Below are 19,487 nucleotides of genomic sequence, written 5' to 3' on the forward strand. Positions count from 1 at the left end.
CTACATTTTGCATAATGCCACTCCAAAATTTTAACTTAAACCACTGAATATATATATATATATATATATATATATATATATATATATATATATATATATATATATATAATTTCATAAGTAACTGTTAATGGGGAGACTTAAGAAGACTTAAGAAAGAGTTCCATTTGTGGTACTTCTGTGGCACAGGATGTTAGTTTTGTTGAATTGTTAGACTGGGTATTGGTTGAGGCCAAAAAAATGACTGTCTCTACATTGCAGAGGCCATGGGTGCACTTTAATGTTATACTCAACTGTCATACCCTGCCATTAAAGGAAGGAAAAATGGAATTTAATTACAGGCTAATGTAATGCACTTTTGTGTAATTTGATCATTTGTTTATGAAAGGTATGAGGCCAAATCTATGGGATTTTGGCCTCATACTTTTCCTCTCTACTAGGGGACTTGGAGGGACAGAAACAAACTTGACATTTTGGCAAAAGGTTTAATCAGCCAGCCTGAAAACAGAGCCATCAACATTATAACAATTGTAAAAAATAAAAAAAAAAAGAGAAGGGAGAGAGAGGAGATAAATTATTCATATAAAAAGCCACTTTGACGATTGTTGTTATAATTTTTCTGCAATTTATTACAACTGTAAAAAAAAAAATGTAAGCATTTCAAACATTGCCCAAAATCACAAATCTCTGCTGGAGAAGTGTGTAGAGCTGGCACTCTACTCTGTCTGTAATATGAGCTCCATAAATTTAGAATGAAAAATGCTTCACTACGGCTTGAAATATTTGGCACTATCTGCAAGAAGATAGAAGACGTATGAAATAGTATTCCACAGAAGTTTACTAACTCTTTGCTGAGCCAAGAAACTACAGCGAACCAAAGGCTTAATAACTATGTCACACATTCATCGATTGTTCCAAAACCAGTTTTCATTTTATTATCTTAATAACACAAAAAATGTCAACTTACTGGAGGTCCACTGTCTCCTTTACCTCCTTCCAAGTGTTCGGAGTCATAGAATATGTTCATCTCCTCATAGTCGTAATCATAATTTTCCATGTCAATTTCGTAGCTATTATCAGGTCGGTAGTTATCGCTTTCATCTAGAACAGGATCGTCCCAAAGATCAAGTTGGTTGTGAAGGTCACTACCCGCCGAATACAGCGTCCTGTTGAAGAACCTTTGGATCTCGTCCCCTTCCTCTCTTTGTTCATTCATAATTTTCTCATTGTTGCTATTCAACAGGCTCTGTTCGTACGGGGATGTTTCAGATGGTGTTACCTCTTTTGGTGATAAATTACTATGTTCTACGATGTTCTTTGCTGGCATATAATGGCTTTTTGTTTCATATTTCACATGACTTTTGGGAGTTGTATTATTTAATTGACCAACCTCTACTTGAAGTACCGTTTCAGCTTGGGACAAAGTAAGATTTCTTGGCAGATGGGCAGATGAAGTTATATTTGTCAACAGATCCGGTCGTTCGACGGGGGCTAAGTTAGACTGTGACAGTGTTTCGTCCTCTGTGTGTTTATTAGTCTGCACATGTATAGATGGCGAATGTTGTTCTGGGGTTTGGTCTTCTGGCTGAGATCGGTAGGTGTCAGTGTGACGACAATGCTTTCTCACATGGAGACAATAATTCACAGATGCTTCTGCTGAAGGAATAATCTCCAGTTGACATATCACTCCCTCAAACTGAACAGAATGAAAAGTCATTCTCCCTAAAGTGAGCACGCTGCCAGGAGCAAGTGTCTGCATTTTAAATACAGCCTCTTTGTTAAAGTATTTCTTTCCACATTCTGCAAACAAGGAAATGGACTTGTGTTCAATGCTAATTGCAAAGTTGTGCCACTGTCCATCCTGAACTGAGTAATCGAAGGACACGGACTGCTTCCCTCCTATGTGCACCACTACCTTTCTGGGCAGCAACTGGATTCCAAAATAAAGTCTACTTTTATTTCTAATACTGAAAAGGAAAGCATTGTTTGATTTGTCCGAGCGCAGACTTATCAACAAGGAAAACGGAGGTCCCAGTTTTGACAGAAAATTATTTTCGAGTGGATAGTCGATGACTGTATCTCTGGTCAAAACTACTCCTGGCTCTGCCAGCTGCACACCGGAGTCTCCTGGAGCAAATGTCAACGGACTGATGGTCACAGGAGATGATAATAATGGCGGACTTTCTCCACGATCTGACTGCTGAAGAGTGTGTATGCCTACAATAAAAAGAGAAAAATAGAAAAATAAATCTTTTATAATCTATTCTATGGACTTTCTTAGCAGGAAATAAGACTTTATTACACAACATTCTTTAGAATTTGGAAGTAGGCAACAATCCGAGATAGGCAAACAGTAAACATACCGCTCAATGTTGGTGTTAGACCATAAAGAATGAGAAATGATACCAGTCCATCAGTTCATCATTTTCTAAATTTTAAGCTTGTTGATGAAGGGGAAGGTTAAATCACCAAACAAGACAGCTGCAAATTTACAAATTTACCTTAGCTTTACTCACAACTAACAGATCCATAGGGTTCCGTGTTCCGGAACCCTGGCCTTCAGGAAAAACACTTCTGACTCCTCCCACTGCTGATACCAGTGTGTCAATTGCTTGTGATTGGACAGGTGAGGTGAGCATCACCTGCAGTTGCACACATGAGTCAGCAGCTCAGGGACTCAAAATAAACCGCTGCAAAGGCACTCAGGAGTTGAGTATTTCTTGAATAGTGAACATTTTCTTGAACATGGTTCCTTATTTACCACACAAATGGCAGTTTAATTAATTCTACAGATCATACTTGCTAACTTTGTGTAAATCCTCTCCGGGAGATCTCGGAAGTGAGGTCAAGTGGTATCTGCATTGGTGGTCATGACACGGTCATTCATTTCGCCCCTATCCACAATGGAAACCTGCGATCGTGCAATAGGGAGGGTGGCCTGCTCTTTCTAGTTCGGGAGAACTACCCGGAATTCAGGAGAGGGCAAGTATGTCATAGATCATCCCAACATCTTTGTAGTGAATTTCTTAAAGTGAAGCCTTTTATTATGAATTAACTATTTTTAATTGAAGGGTATCCCAAACTATATATCCTGCTACCAATTTTGCCGCAGGAATGCTTCGATTTTTAGTTGCATGCCTTTATAACCTTCCCACTTCATCTCATTGGCCACTAGCATTATATGCACACTAAAAAGAGGGGAAAATATTTCGATAATATTTCAGTAGTTCAATTAAAAGATACCCACCACCAATGTTGTTTCAATTACAGTTCACTTAGATAAGTCCTTGTTGTAAAGACACTTGTATGCTTTTACGCGCGAGTGTCAGGGCAATTTACAAACACAACTAAAACCCTACACCTTACGTTTTGACGTATGATGAATGAATACTAATAAAAAAAAAACTATGCCCAGAATAACCCTTACTTTCCATTGTGTGGCCGTGACCTCTACGAGCACAAAACATACTGCACAGTTTTTTGCAAGATGACAAAAGTCTGCTTATATTGAAAAAAAAAGCTTAAACGGCAAAGAAGAGCATGACATTTATTTTCTTTCAAACTAGTAATGACAACACTGTCTCTGTGTTTGAATCCACCAAAGGTATACATCAAGCGTCTGTACTACAATTGTTGCTCTGCCCTCTTAAGAAGTTTTTTAAAGACAACGAGAACCAGTGACGGGATAGGACAGATAGCTTGTTAACTAACTGAGTGCAAGAAATTAGTGAAATGCGTCTGTTTCCTTCACAGTCTTATAACTGGATTCAAGAATAAGTATATTGCTTCACAATGCTGTATCTATTTACTTGAACTCAGACAAGACCTTGACACTTTTTATATATTCTACAATATCTTGTCGAGCAATAGGAAATTATCATCATGAAAGATTAACTGCCTAGACATTACATCCATTTCTGAGATACACAGTATGCTATAATTAGGGATCTGCATGGAAATAAATATTCATTGCATCTAGTACATGATGGGATAATATGATGTTTAGGTCTACACATTACTGACTGCAATACACTTAAAAGTATTTATATTTTACTGTTTTTTAGTACATTAAATTGAAGTAGATGTGTACTGTTTATAAAACAAAACATAATCCTTTACCTTATCAATAATTGCATGATGCTTTGTTTAACATTTACAGGATGTTTACCTCTTAAATCCTGACCCTCCTGTCACACTGGCCTGAGGATATAAATATTTCTCTCTGAGGGACATTTAGGAAAGTGAAGTAAAGAAAAACTGTAATAAACTGTGGAGTAGAATCTCCCATAGTCACAATTGTAACATTCTGCAAAAACTCCATTTTTTACAATTTTTTAATTACTCCACTTACATAAATGTCCTCTGTTGATACTGGGACATTGGTTTGAGTCAGACATGCATGATAAACCAACAGCTTCTACTGACTGAAGATGTATTCCTATTGATTGTGTATCAAACTATTTGTGTATTGCTAAACCATACTTGCCAACTCTCCCTGAATGTCAGGGAGACTCCCTGAAATAGGGGTGATCTCCCTCACTCCCTGAAGAGTCTGGCATTCTCCCTGATGCTGAGCCAGTACAAGACGTGGTTGGTTTCGCCATCTGTGGCATGATGACACAGTTCAGAAATTGTGTCCTATGTCTATGTATTGATGCCTATGGAGGTGGCCATTTTCATGGAGACCAAGATTTAATCAAAGACTGACAGGTAAGAAAACATGACTTGAGTAATGGAGACAGAAATGTAAAAGACACTTCAGTCTCTAGAGATTCATTAGCTGCTTTTCTTTAATGCATAGTTGCCTACTCTCCCGGAATGTCCGGGAGACTCCCGCATTTCTGGGAGACCTTCCGGGCTCCCGGGAGAGCAGTGCAACCTCCTGGTTCACGCCCCCGCAATAGATAAATGTCAGGGGGCAGGGCTAAGACAAAGTGATATTTTTGTCATTAAGCCCTGTCCCCTGGCACTTATCTATTGTGGGGGCGAGAACTAGGAGGTTGCCCTGCTCTCCCAGGAGCTCTCCCTGCTGTAATTGGCCAAATTGTGACAATCGTTTTGGGGGCGGGGCCAAAATCATGTGATCCGTCAAGCCACGCCTCCGCACACCCGCCTCCCCCGGGATCTCCCTGAAGCCAACGAGGAAAAGTTGGCAAGTATGTGCTAAACAGATATGAAAACCGAATCACTGATACTTTTGCTCATTCTGATTAAACTTAAAGTCAATAGCTTGCGTTACCTGCCCCCTCATTGCAACTTCTTGTCCTCATGACAACTGTCTCCGATTTCCAGGAAGAGACACAATATAGGGGCGGACTTATCTGAGGGATGAAAATCAGCTGGGCTATAGTTTAGATGGCAAAGGCTTACCCCAAAGTCTGTTTAACAAATATTGCAACAGTACTTGTACCAACGCAATATATGTTCTGTTATCGTCATCTCCGGATGAGTAAAGATTTTTAAAACGCGAACAGAGATTTTGAATTTTTTTTTAATAAGTGTAGCCTAATTTGAAACTTTTTTCCACATTAGTGGAACTGAAATCTTTGCCCTCCACTGCGTCTTTGCACATCTGCAAAGACCTGTCTGGCGGAGCGGTAAGTTAAGCCTTTCCTCTCCAGAGCAGCTTAGCATCGCCCAGGTGCCCTGTGATAGTTGTTTGCTTTTTTAAAATTGCAAGTTGCGGCTAGATGACCTGTACATGCGGAGTAGACCTGAAAGCCCAGATTTGGACATCGACTACTTCTGTCCACTAATATAAAAAGACTATAAAAAAATATTTAAAAAAACAAACAAATATATTTTAAAATCTTTACACTTTATTTAATTTTTAAATGATTAATTTTTAATTATGTTAATCTGTTAACACCATCCTAAAATAATTATCGCCATGCCGATTGTTTACGGACCACGCATGCGCAGAGAAAGGACCAATTTGCAGATATACGGTTGTGGTCAACACTATTGGCACCCCTGAATTGTAAGTATATCGTGTATGTCTCCTGAAAAAAAAGAATGGAGTAAAATACAATTATTGGCACGATTTTGAGCAATTCAAATCAATTTGGAAAAAAAGAGCTAGATTAGATGTGTGATAAATTAGAAATTATATGCACTTGACTTGAATTAAGCAACAAATGACAGATTTAATGTTTAAAAAGACCACTTTTTATTCCCTGCTAGACTGTCACAATGGTGAAAGCGGGAGAGCTGTTTGAGGGCACCAGAAGTGCGATTATTACCAAACACAAGACCTCTAAAGGGTGCAAGGTCATCTCCAATGACCTTGGCTTCACACTTTCAACAGTGCGCAATGTTATTAAGAAGTTTGCTACTCATGGAACTATGAAGAACCTCCCTGGATGTGGGGAAAAAAGGAAAATCAATGAGAGGAGTCTTCGAAGGTTGGTGCGAACTGTGGAAAAAACACCACATAAAACATCCAAAGAGCTCAAGGCTGACCTGGGACAATCTGGAGTGATGGTTTCAACCCGTACCGTAGTGATTTGTTTATAGGCAAGAAAATTAAGCTTTTATGGAGAACCCTACTTATAGTTATACATGGTGAAGGATCCATAATGTTGTGGGGCTGCTTTTGCTGCCTCTGGTACTGGAGGCCTTGACTGTATTGAAGGAATCATAAAAACAGAGGATAACAAGGTATTTTGGAGCGAAATTTCCAGCAATGAGTCCTAATTAAACATCTTTGTAGAGAGCTGAAATCTGCCACTGGGCAAAGGAATCCTGCAAACATTCAAAAGTTTCAACAAGTTGCAATTGAAGAGTTGGAGAAACTACCTGCAGGTGTAAGAGGCTTATTGATGGCTACAAGAAACGTTTGAAGACAGTCATTGTTGCCAAAGGATACGCAATCAAATACTAAGGAAGGGTGCCATTAATACTGTTCAGATCATATTTTATATTTAGTCTTTGACATTACTACATGGAAGTTGAAAAATAATGTTTTTAAACGGATGATACAAAGTCGGTACAGTATAGTACAGTTAGTATAACATAGGTTATACTAAAAAATTTAAGCTGGCCAATAATGTTGCCCAGAACTGTAAGTACATGTGTGGGCAGCTTCAGTAAATACAAAATACCTGACTGGTAGCTGTCAGACCTGATGTTGCAGAGGGACTTCTCCTAATAAAAGTTAAGGCCAGCAAACAGTAAAAAGAAAGGCATGAATGACTACAAATAAAAATCTTAATAGACAAATACAAATGGAAACTAAAACTGAGTAGTTTAATAATTAAAATAAAGGGGGGGATACTATAAGATCGCGCAAAGATTTGGTTAATAAAGATTACAAACTTCTTAGTATCATCTAACAACAGTCTTACACTGTTAATGCTAAAGCTTATCTTCAAATTACTTTCTTGTTGATTCTATAACATCAGGTCAAATTCACTCCAGAATATGAAACAGGGTTGAATATACCACTATACATCTTAGTCATGTCCCCTCAGTCCATACCTCCAGGAAGTAAAATAGTTTAAAACTTTGTTAACTCTGACAAATAAGAGACAACTTGTTCTCTCAATCTATCAAACAGTTGAATACAAATAGCAGTAACTGCATAGACCACACTCTACTGCTTAACTCAGGGGAAAGTGGAGGTGTTGCCCATAGCAACCAATCAGATTCTAGCTTTCATTTATCTAGTATCTTCTAGATAAATGATATCTAGGATGCTATTGGTTGCTATGGGCAACACCTCCACTTTTCCTTTTATTAGAAGGTTTGATAAATCTACCCCTAAAGGTTAAAGCTCCTATTTTCCCCTGTTCTAAATTATGTTAAATAACAGTTCTAGTAGTTCATTGCTTAAAATATCATCAAGACATACTTTCCACAATGTCAAAAATATATTTTGTTAGGAAAACGTACATAGCTTTTACAACACTCAAAACCATATCCAAAAAAGTAACGCAAAGAAGATTGTCAGTTGTGAAAGGTTTTTTGACGGAATAGGCAGACATAGGCGTGGTACAGTAAGGGCGTGCCAAGGGCGTTCCAACGCAGATGCAGCGATTCAAATCCTGCGTTTCTCGTAACTACGTCTGATTTCAGCAGTATCATTTGCACAAGCTACAGGACAGGTGTAAGTGCCGACTGATAGTCATGACTGTCAATGCCGCCATCAGAAGGGGACAGAGGCTACTAATGTAAGGAGCCCGGACTCACCGGAGGTCCACTAATTCAGCAGTGTGCAGGTCCATAATTAAGGTGGTACGGCTTCTCCCTGCAGCAGAGAGGAGTGGGAGCAATGGGAGCTCAGCCATTTGCACAGCCAATCCCCCCCTGCACAGCCAATAGCCCACCCACCAGCTTACCTGTGATATTTGAATGACAGGGACCCCATAACTCATCTCACTGGTACATGGAGATAAAGAGTATGAATGGCCATGGACCTGACAGTATCCTCCTTCAAGAGATTTGCAATTGAAGTTTCCATCTTAACCTGCCTAGTGGTGCATAGGGGAGGACTGTGAGAACTGATTAATGACATGATTGCAGGCTCTGCAGGCTGTCAGGTCACTGAGGAATTTAACTCCTGGCTGTCCTGTTGTTGCAGAGGGACTTCACCTAATAAAAGTACAGGCCAGCAAACAGCAAGTTAAGGTAAGAATTTATTGTTAAATAAATAATAATTTAGTGTTTAGTTGAAAATAACATTTAAATTGTGCCATGTGCAAAATAATCAATAAAATGTTTTGCTAATAAACAAAATAACAAAATAAGGAGGAATTGAACAAGTTGTAGTGTACATTGGCTTGAGTGGTTTATGGTTGCACTTATCAGCAGTATGGCTATGGATCCTTATCAATGTTATACCGGAAGTGCAGAAGTGAGGGGTACACTTGGAGAGCGGCGGGTTGAGCTATCCCTTTAAAATATGGTGCCAAGTAATTCCTACATGTGCATTTGTCCCTTTTATTAATTTGATAATTAGGTTGGTGCAGAATAAGCCTAATTATTAAACGTAGGTACTATTTAATGTTGGGACTGGTTGGGGGAAATAGACATATGTATTAAATGCGGATGCTATTAATTTAATTTTAGACCGGGTTAATGGAAGAAGACATGTTTATTAAACAAAAACGCTATTAATTTAATGTTGAACTAGTTAACGACAGGGTGGCCGAGTTCACTCACTGCTCAGCTTTCCAGGAGGTGAATAATAACTATCTCTCTTCCAAACAAAGCCTTAACAATCCAGGATCCGGCCAAGCAGCAGCTGAGCTTAAGACACCAGCAGCAGCCCCAGGTAGTCCAAGCTGCAAGAAGGTAGGAGAGTGCAGCACAGGGCTGGAGAACGGTCTAGTGCTTGTAGAGGGCATGTAGGGAGGTCTGTGGGGCAGGTGGTTGTTCTAGGTGCCATGGTTCCACATTACACTTTTGCAACCACTGTGTCCGGAGGAGGGGAGGGGGTTGGGGACGGATTGAGGGGGAAAGAGCCCTGGCGGTTTCATTTGTACTGGGCCTCACAATTTCCCTGATGACTGTCACTGCATAGTCTTGGTTTGGAAAAGTCACATATGCGTGCCAATAGATAGCACAGAACATATATATATACAACTAAGATAGACCATAAAAACGCATTGAATGTACAGTATGAAGATGTGAAGGTGGAGAGGGCTGTCACACCTGTACCTGTCGCCATCCTTGTCTCTCCTACTCGCTTATCCTCAAGCGCCTGCCCAAGGATGACTCGTCTTCAGCCTTTACCATGGGAATACGGGAATACGTCAAGAATAAAACCTTACTACATTTTTCTTTCATGTTTTCTCTTTACTTTGGAGAACAACTATTCTTATATTGTAAAACTAAAGTCAGCTTTTATCTCCCCCTGTCACAATTTTGCACCCCCAAAAATATTCTCTGTGAAGCGCTTTGAAATATGTAGGCGCTATAAATGACTGTTCATAAACAAATAATCCTAATCCTGCACTAAAAAGATAGGTGACTTTTGCTGTGTATTTTGAAGGAGGACCAAGATAGCACATATAACAGAAGCCAATGCACACGGCTAGAGCTGGGCTGCTGGGATTCAATTTACAAGTTCAAAAAGGAAAGGTATGCTCTCCAATAGTGACAATCTAAAGTAGTGCAATCTAAAAACCTAGGGCCTGATTCATCGAGGAACGCAAAGTGAACCCAATTTGCGTTTATGGAGAAACATTTCCATTTGAATACGGTTATAAGTGCGGTCGGACAATAGGGCACATGCCGTATGCAGACAGATAGAACACACTGCAGTAAGCACACAATGCATATGTGCAATATAAAGTCCCAGCAGAACGCATACAAACATTTTAAATACATTAACACCTGTTAGTACTTTAATCATTACTCAAAATACATTTTTTTTTAAATTTGTAACTATTTTTTTTAACATGAAATACATATATCAGGATGTTAATTAATGTCTACCATACATAAAATGCTTTTTACAGTTGCTCTTAATTGCAAACACATGTTCTGGCGCTCATACGTATGCGTCATCACTATCACCTAGCACATACATCTGCCCCCATAGCTGGCTCAAGTGACTCTACCAAAAATCACGTACCTGAGAGATGCCCAGAGCTTTAATCGAACGAATGTGCGTGCGCTTGCATGACCTTGGCGCGCCCTTACTATACATTGCCTACATGCATACGCCTTTTCCGGAAGTGTTGTCTGCGCTTGGAGATGAATTGCACGCAGCGGTATTCAATGGGTTAACATCAATTCCGAGCATGTGAACAGCAATTTCACACAAAATATGGCACGCACCACGACGTACGTTCCTAGATAAATTCGGTCCCTTATCTTTATTAATCAATGGTTTGAAATCAAGTAATACTTTACTATATAACCTATGTCCTAGCAACATATAAAAAATGCATAGAGTGATTAGGGAGAAAAACTTAATAGAGCACGGTGGCTTAGTGGTTAGCACTTCTGCCTCACAGCACTGGGGTCATGAGTTCAATTCCCACCCATGGCCTTACCTGTGTGGAGTTTGTATGGTCTCCCCATGTTTGTGTGGGTTTCCTCCGGGTGCTCCGGTTTTCTCCCACACTCCAAAAACATACTGGTAGGTTAATTGGATCCTATTAAATTGGCCTTAGTCTCTCTATGTTGCTCTGTGTGTGTATGTTAGGAAATTTAGACTGTAAGCTCCAATGGCGCAGGGACTGATGTGAGTGAGTTCTCTGTATGGTGTTGCGGAATTAGCTAACTATATAAATGATGATGATGAAGTTAAAATATGTTTTAAAAACCCACCTTATAATCCAATATATCAGAGAATTAATCCTCTTTTTGTAGCAAAAATAATCGTAAGTACAAAATGTCAAACCTATCAAGTCTTTTTAATAATTAACATTACAATTCATTCAATATATCATGGCCATGATTCATCACGGCACATATCTATTTTGTGCATATCGTCCACAAAATCACACTGCGCATGTCCATAACCAGTAAATACGTCCTTGAACGCAGCCATCTACTGCCTCTGTGACACTTACTACAGCCTATGAAATCGGGGGGTGAACTGGGCTGGGGAAGGAGTAGTGAATTTACAGTAGCACAGCGCCAAACTAAAGTGTACGTAGCCAAGGCCGAATCAAGGTCTAAGCGTTTGAAAGTTACTTGTTTTTCTGCCGTATCTCTTGCTCCAGCTACAGGGCTAGCCTAAGCCCTGATCAGTAGTGATGACAGTCTCGTATGTATGCTATAACATGTGTTTGCAATCAGGAGCAACTGTATAAATGTATTTTATGTTTAGTAGATTTTAGCAACATTCTAATAAGTGTATTTCATGGAAAAGAAAAACTAAAAAAAACACCACTTTTTTATGTAACTGTTTTATATGTAATGCCTTTATTATTAACAGGTGACATTAATTCATTATTTTTATTTTCCTGTGCGTTCTTTTCTGAATTTATGACCCATATAGGTATTGGATGTATCGTGCAGCGCCTTGCAAAGTAGAGCACAGCAGAACTGCACTCGATTTCAAAAGCACACGTATCTGATCTGTGCCTTGATGAATTTGGGAGTATGCAAAGTCTAAATACGTGCATATAATATTGAACACGGGTTGCGCTCTGAATACGTGACTTGGTGAATCAGGCCCCATGAGTCTAAAGATCTATTATGTTTGCATTGTATTTCCCCCCAGTAAACAAATATATGCAGTTATATGCAGAGGATATTGTATATCAAATAATATCAAAACAGGAATACAATGTATCAAAAAATATCAGTGTATCCTAATGTACACTGTAAGTGGTAAGATACATAATAATGTCAATTTGTAGAATTCATCATAATATTTAACTTTGAGTTAGGCACAGATATCTATTGTCTGCGGGCCTGATTCAGTAAGGAAAGCAAAAAAAAATGAGTAACTTTGTACCTTGGCAAAAAAATGTTGCATTGAAGGGGGAGCTAGATTTAAAATGTGGGGACAGATTTATAGTTGGGGTAGGGCATGTCCTAGATCAACTTTATGTTTCAGTGTAAAAATAAAGCTATCAAGTATTTGTGTGTTGCATGAAAAAACAGCCAGTATTTAACTTAGGTGCAAAATAATAAACTAAAGTGCACCCCTTGCATTGTAACATGGTTTTGTCAAGGAGAAAACTTACTCATTTGTTTTGCCTTACTTTCCTTACTTAATCTGCAGTCTGTCCCCAAACAGCTCTCAAAGAAATTTATAAAAAAAACCTCATAAACATTATGGACCTGAGTCATTAAGGAGATTAAAGCAAAAAAATGAGTAAATTTGCACCTTGGCAAAACCATGTTGCATTGGAGGGGGAGGAAAATTTAAAATGTGGGGACAGATTTATATTTGGGGTAGGGCATGTCCTAGATCAACTTTAAATGTCAATGTAAAATAAATAGTTATCAAGTATTTGTGTGCTGCATGAAAAACAGCCAGTATTTTCCTTATATGCAAAATAATAAACTATTATGCACTCCTTGCATTGCAACATGGTTTTGCCAAGGTGAGATGTTACTCATTGTTTTGCTTTCCTTTCCTTAATGAATCAGGCCCTATATAATCTGCACAAAAATATTATTTCCAGAGGGGTTTATAAACACAATATAAACAACGTTTTATGTATACACTGAACTCATAGTAAGCTGCTTGAGTCACGGTTTGTAGTATTTTGCGCTTTTTCATTTAAAGCTGCAATTCCACATAGAAGGTTTTTTTTTGTCTTATTATTATTATTATTATTATTATCATCGTAGATTTGTAAGGCGCAACTAATAGCAGCCTGAAGAAACAAATCAAGGAAAAAAAACACTGCCTTTTTTTAACGGGAATGCTGTTTAAATAGAATAGCTGCTTTTTATATATAACTCAGTTGCTCAAGTCATAAAGAGACAACCATCCTCCTTATTAAGTGAGCGATTTATAAATAAACATTTATTTACGTAACATCAGGATAAATACATTGTACTGCTCACTGCCAATCCACCAGGGTCCGGATCACGTTAGGGGTCCCATGTCCGGCACCCCATTGCTTCTGAGTAACGCACCCCAACTGCGCTGGGGTCATCCCTGTCTTCTGGGCACAACACTTTGGGGAGATTTACACCGCTGATTGCAGTATTCTGATAACACTTATTAGACAGCTACTGGCAAGCCACAGCAGCCGTCCAATCGGTGTTATCCACAGTGCAATGAACAGTGTACTCATTTAAACTGGAGAAGGCACCATTACCAGTGTCAGCGAGGTTTGTACCTCAGGAACTCTGTGGGTCCCAGACATGGATATTGTGTATACTGGTTCAGTCCAAAAAATTGCTGACTCTGTCAAAGCGAAAGGCACACTTTAAAAACAGAATATCACAATAAGGTTTTTTTTAATTTTCTGCTGTCCAGCAGACACCTGCACCTCTCCCATCTGATAACGCCTTCAAACGTATTTAATCTAATTCAAGGTTCACAGGAAGTGAGAGCAAAATGTAAAATTTCACATGATTGGGAGGAGTCCCAGGATTGGTGAGTGATGGAAGAAGTAAGATGATTTAACCCCTTTTAAGGACCATTGGGACTCAACATATACCCCTAAAGTACTAACAATGAGTCTAACTTGTCCTTAGCACTCATGAGGTTGAAAGATATTGATGGGGACCAGGAGAAGAGTCCACTAAATTATGATGTCATCTTGCCCCTCTTTCAAATGATGTGACCCTTAGTAGTTACTGTCTGGTGATCACAGAAGGTGATGCAGAAACCATTAAGAAATCCAGAGATGAGGTGTAATAAGGTCCAGATTTCTTCCATCCTGGCTTCAATAAACTCGGTGGTACCCTTATTTGATTCAGTAGGCTGTCCAGTTTTCAACATGGTATGGCATGCTGTGCTACCAATATTATTCTTACACATGTAATGCGTTTCATTCAAGACAAACTAACAAAAACAAAATTTATTATCATATTTAAGTGCAGATTTTATTATGTGTAATATCCTGCTTTTTGCTGTTTTGGAGAAGTGGATTGATACCAAATTAAGAACCACAAAGTAACAAAGTATTCCTTGGTGGTGTTCAGTAAACAAAAAAAAAGTACACACACATTTGATGTCATTCACTTTCTTGCAATTTCAATTAAAAAAACACATTTTTTTGCCCTTTAAACATAACAATATGTGACTGTATAACATCATTCTGGGATGTGAGCAGAATTTCTTGCTGTAAGTACACCTGGGGGGTAAATGTATCAAGCTGCGGGTTTCCGGCAGGTTTAAAAAGTGGCCTGTAGCGACCAATCAGACTCTAGTTATCATTTCTTTAGTACATTCTACAAAATGATAGATAGAATCTGATTGGTTGCTATAGGCAACATCTCTATTTTTCAAACCTGCCGGAAACTCGCAGCTTGATACATTTACCCCCTGGGGGTAAATGTATGAACCTCCGAATTCTTCAACTCCTGCGAGTTCAGCGTCTTCAGTGCTTAAATTTAAAGCGGCGCTGCCTTGTAAAGGGAAGTCTCCCTTTACAAGGCAGCGGCACTTTAAATTTAAGCGCTGAAGACGCTGAACTCGCCGGAGTTGAAGAGTCCGGAGATTCATACATTTACCCCCTGGTGTTCTTCATTTGCCCAGGTGTTTTCATTTGTCTGCTGGCCACCCCTTAAGTGAACCCTAAGTACTTTCAGTCACACAGATAGAAATTTTAACCAGAGCAGATCATTTCTGCATATATTACTCTCAGAACATTTCTTTGGACCAAATAAATAAAACCAGAAGAAAATAATTTCATGTTAGAATGATGAAATCTTCAGGCATTGCGAGGACTATAAATACATCCTGCTGAGTTTTTTTTTTCCATTTGTTTAATATGGCCTTGTACACACGGTTGTTATTTCTCAAGCCCTTTAAATGCGCTTTGACGCTCAGTCCAAAAAATGATGTAAGCGAGTAGACCTGTACAAACACAATCTTTCTGACTAACGATCACTAGCATTAACACTCTGTAAAATACAATGGAGCTCTACGGGAACGCTCATTAAGGGGCTGATTCAGAATGGGAGTAAATTACTCTTTAAAAAAAAGAGCCTGGAAAACGAACGTACAACGAGCGTACACCCTTTCCCTCCGCCGTCCTGCTTCCCCAGGAGTCGGGTGTAAGGGCCAGGATCACGCAAGTCTCCATAGTAGCATATATGTGTGCGCACTTTCTGGGCATACTCAGGGCGATTTCACGCAAACTGGCGTTGGTGCCACTCTACATTATGCTGCAGGGAAGCTGTGTGGCATTAATGAGTGCTCTGCTGAAAGGACATTGTACAAGGTTTTGTCTATGCTTTAACAACTTTGCGTTGTTTATCAACTTCCATGTGTACCAGCCCCAACACACTCACACACAATGTCATCCCGAGAGTGACAAAGTCACTCTACCACCCCCGCGACACCCACAAGCAGCAGAGTCACAATCAGACCCTTTCTGCAGCAACAATACTCCAAATGTACAAAATGTCACAGGCTGAAGAGATTTTTCCAAAGGTCACAACTTGTAATGTAATCACTGTTTGTCATGCTTCCAGTGTTACAATGTCAGACGTGAGTGTTACTCGTCTGTTCCTCTTTCTGTAACAGAAGGGTCATTGAACGTCCAACACATTTATAAATGAATCCCGAAATAGGTTCTCACCTTGTGCTCGTCTCTCTGCCACACCGACAGCTGTGCATATTGCGATTAGAATGAGGAGTTTTATCCTGAAATTCAGAAACAAAAGTGTCTATTAATGATGGCGGTTACAGATTGTACAAGTAAAATAATTTAATGCTGCCAATGTTACTGTTGTAGAACGAGAGTCATTTAATTACTGATGCAGTCGCCAACAATTCTGCAATGATGTGATAGACACTTGGGGGTATATTTACTAAACTGCGGGTCTGATAAAGTGGAGATGTTGCCTATATCAACCAATTAGAGTCTAGCTGTCATTTTGCGCAATGTACTAAATAAATTATAACTAGAATCTGATTGGTTGCCATAGGCAACATCTCCACTGCAGTTTAGTAAATATACCCCTTGGAGACGATACTTCTGTATTGTGAATACATAAAAACGAAATCTCCCCGGTTTTGTAGGTTTGACTAAGTAAAGTTGTGTTTGTGCTCTATTCTTGTTAGGGATGTGCACCGGCGACTTTTGAGGTCTCGTGTTTTGTGTTTTGGATCCGGATTTTCGTTATTTTTGAGGTTCGGATTTGTCTCGCAAAACACTTGACGAAAGGTCTCGGTTCGGATTTAAGGTATTGGATTCGGATTTTTTTTGAAAAAAACATAAAAAGTTTAAAAATCAAGTTTTTGGGCTTATTTTCACTCCTAGGCTATTATTAACCTCAATAACATTCAATAACAAGCATTTCCACTAATTTACAGTGTATTCTGAACACCTCACAATATAGTTATTAGTCCAAAACGTTGCAAAAAGGTATCTTTCTGGACTGCGTAGAGGAGTGGGTCACCACAATATCTTAAAAACCCTGAACTTTTATGATTCGCACCAATAATTGTACCTGGACTGCGTAGAGGAGTGGGTCACCACAATATATTAAAAACCCTGAACTTTTATGAATCGCACCAATAAATGTACCTGGACTGCGTAGAGGAGTGGGTCACCACAATATATTAAAAACCCAGAACTTTTATGAATCGCACCAATAAATGTACCTGGACTGCGTAGAGGAGTGGGTCACCACAATATATATAATAAGAAAACCATCAACTTGTTTGATTCGCACCAATAAATGTACCTGGACTGCGTAGAGGAGTGGGTCACCACAATATATTAAAAACCCTGAACTTTTATGAATCGCACCAATAAATGTACCTGGACTGCGTAGAGGAGTGGGTCACCACAATATCTTAAAAACCCTGAACTTTTATGAATCGCACCAATAAATGTACCTGGACTGCGTAGAGGAGTGGGCACTGGGCACCACAATAAAATATATAAAAAACCTTCAACAGGTCTGCATTACACTACACATACGGCTGCTCCTCCATCCTCTCCATCATATACATGTTGGAGTTTTAGCGTGTGACAACCTCTTGTTTTTGATAATGTCAGTGCATTTTGAATATTTTTCAATTTGCCCCACACCACTGAATGTACTTTATCTATGATACGCATCTATCTATCTTGACTGCGTAGTGTGGTGGCCCCGGTACACAATTTGGTACCGAGGCCACAATATAATTAAAAAACCCTCCACGTGTCAGAATTCCACCAAACAAGTATCTGGACTGCGTAGTGGGGTGGCCCCGGTACCCAACTTGATACCGGGGCCACAATAAAATAAATACACCCTCCACGTGTCAGAATTCCACCAAACAAGTATCTGGACTGCGTAGTGGGGTGGCCCCGGTACCCAACTTGATACCGGGGCCACAATAAAATAAATACACCCTCCACGTGTCAGAATTCCACCAAACAAGTATCTGGACTGCATAGTGGGGTGGCCCCGGTACCCAATTTGATACCGGGGCCACAATACCTCCTCAAAACATGCTCCAGACAATTCGTCATTGACAGACCCCAGACAGACAGGGTCGTAGTGTTATTGTTTGACTTTGTAAACCCAAAAAAATGTCCCTGTTGCACTTGCACATAGTCGTGCAATGAAGACTGACTTTTTCATTTAAAGGCACGATCTTTCAAGTGTAGTGTTTGTAAGTCTAAGTCATATTATACTTTTGGTAAAATTGGTTTTTTTTGTTCCTCTTTATGTTAATTAATTAGTAATAGAATTAAAGTAGGAAATAGAATTAAATAGAATTAAAGTAGGAAATAGAGTGGTATAGAGTTGTAGTGTGGTATAGATAGAGTGGTCCACACAATATAATAATAAAACCCTCAACTGGTCTGAATTCCACCAAACAAGTATCTTGACTGCGTAGTGTGGTGGCCCCGGTACACAATTTGGTACCGAGGCCACAATATAATTAAAAAACCCTCCACGTGTCGGAATTCCACCAAACAAGTATCTGGACTGCATAGTGGGGTGGCCCCGGTACCCAATTTGATACCGGGGCCACAATACCTCCTCAAAACATGCTCCAGACAATTCGTCATTGACAGACCCCAGACAGACAGGGTCGTAGTGTTATTGTTTGACTTTGTAAACCCAAAAAAATGTCCCTGTTGCACTTGCACATAGTCGTGCAATGAAGACTGACTTTTTCATTTAAAGGCACGATCTTTCAAGTGTAGTGTTTGTAAGTCTAAGTCATATTATACTTTTGGTAAAATTGGTTTTTTTTGTTCCTCTTTATGTTAATTAATTAGTAATAGAATTAAAGTAGGAAATAGAATTAAATAGAATTAAAGTAGGAAATAGAGTGGTATAGAGTTGTAGTGTGGTATAGATAGAGTGGTCCACACAATATAATAATAAAACCCTCAACTGGTCTGAATTCCACCAAACAAGTATCTTGACTGCGTAGTGTGGTGGCCCCGGTACACAATTTGGTACCGAGGCCACAATATAATTAAAAAACCCTCCACGTGTCGGAATTCCACCAAACAAGTATCTGGACTGCATAGTGGGGTGGCCCCGGTACCCAATTTGATACCGGGGCCACAATACCTCCTCAAAACATGCTCCAGACAATTCGTCATTGACAGACCCCAGACAGACAGGGTCGTAGTGTTATTGTTTGACTTTGTAAACCCAAAAAAATGTCCCTGTTGCACTTGCACATAGTCGTGCAATGAAGACTGACTTTTTCATTTAAAGGCACGATCTTTCAAGTGTAGTGTTTGTAAGTCTAAGTCATATTATACTTTTGGTAAAATTGGTTTTTTTTGTTCCTCTTTATGGTAATTAATTAGTAATAGAATTAAAGTAGGAAATAGAATTAAATAGAATTAAAGTAGGAAATAGAGTGGTATAGAGTTGTAGTGTGGTATAGATAGAGTGGTCCACACAATATAATAATAAAACCCTCAACTGGT

At 39.2% G+C, this 19,487-nt stretch overlaps 1 protein-coding gene across 1 annotated transcript in view; it reads right to left on the reverse strand.

The window, feature by feature from the left end:
- The window catches only part of COL24A1 (collagen type XXIV alpha 1 chain), a 215,866-nt gene that overhangs the window by 171,196 nt on the left and 25,183 nt on the right, over positions 1-19,487 (reverse strand). Inside the window, exons 2-3 of the mRNA XM_075182027.1 lie at positions 16,173-16,237; positions 965-2,214 (exon numbers count right to left, since the gene is read on the reverse strand). Coding sequence (XP_075038128.1) covers positions 965-2,214; positions 16,173-16,237 — 1,315 coding nt within the window. The remainder of the gene's footprint in view (positions 1-964; positions 2,215-16,172; positions 16,238-19,487) is intronic.

Source organism: Mixophyes fleayi, chromosome 8, assembly GCF_038048845.1.
Source record: "Mixophyes fleayi isolate aMixFle1 chromosome 8, aMixFle1.hap1, whole genome shotgun sequence".
NCBI lineage: Eukaryota > Metazoa > Chordata > Amphibia > Anura > Limnodynastidae > Mixophyes > Mixophyes fleayi.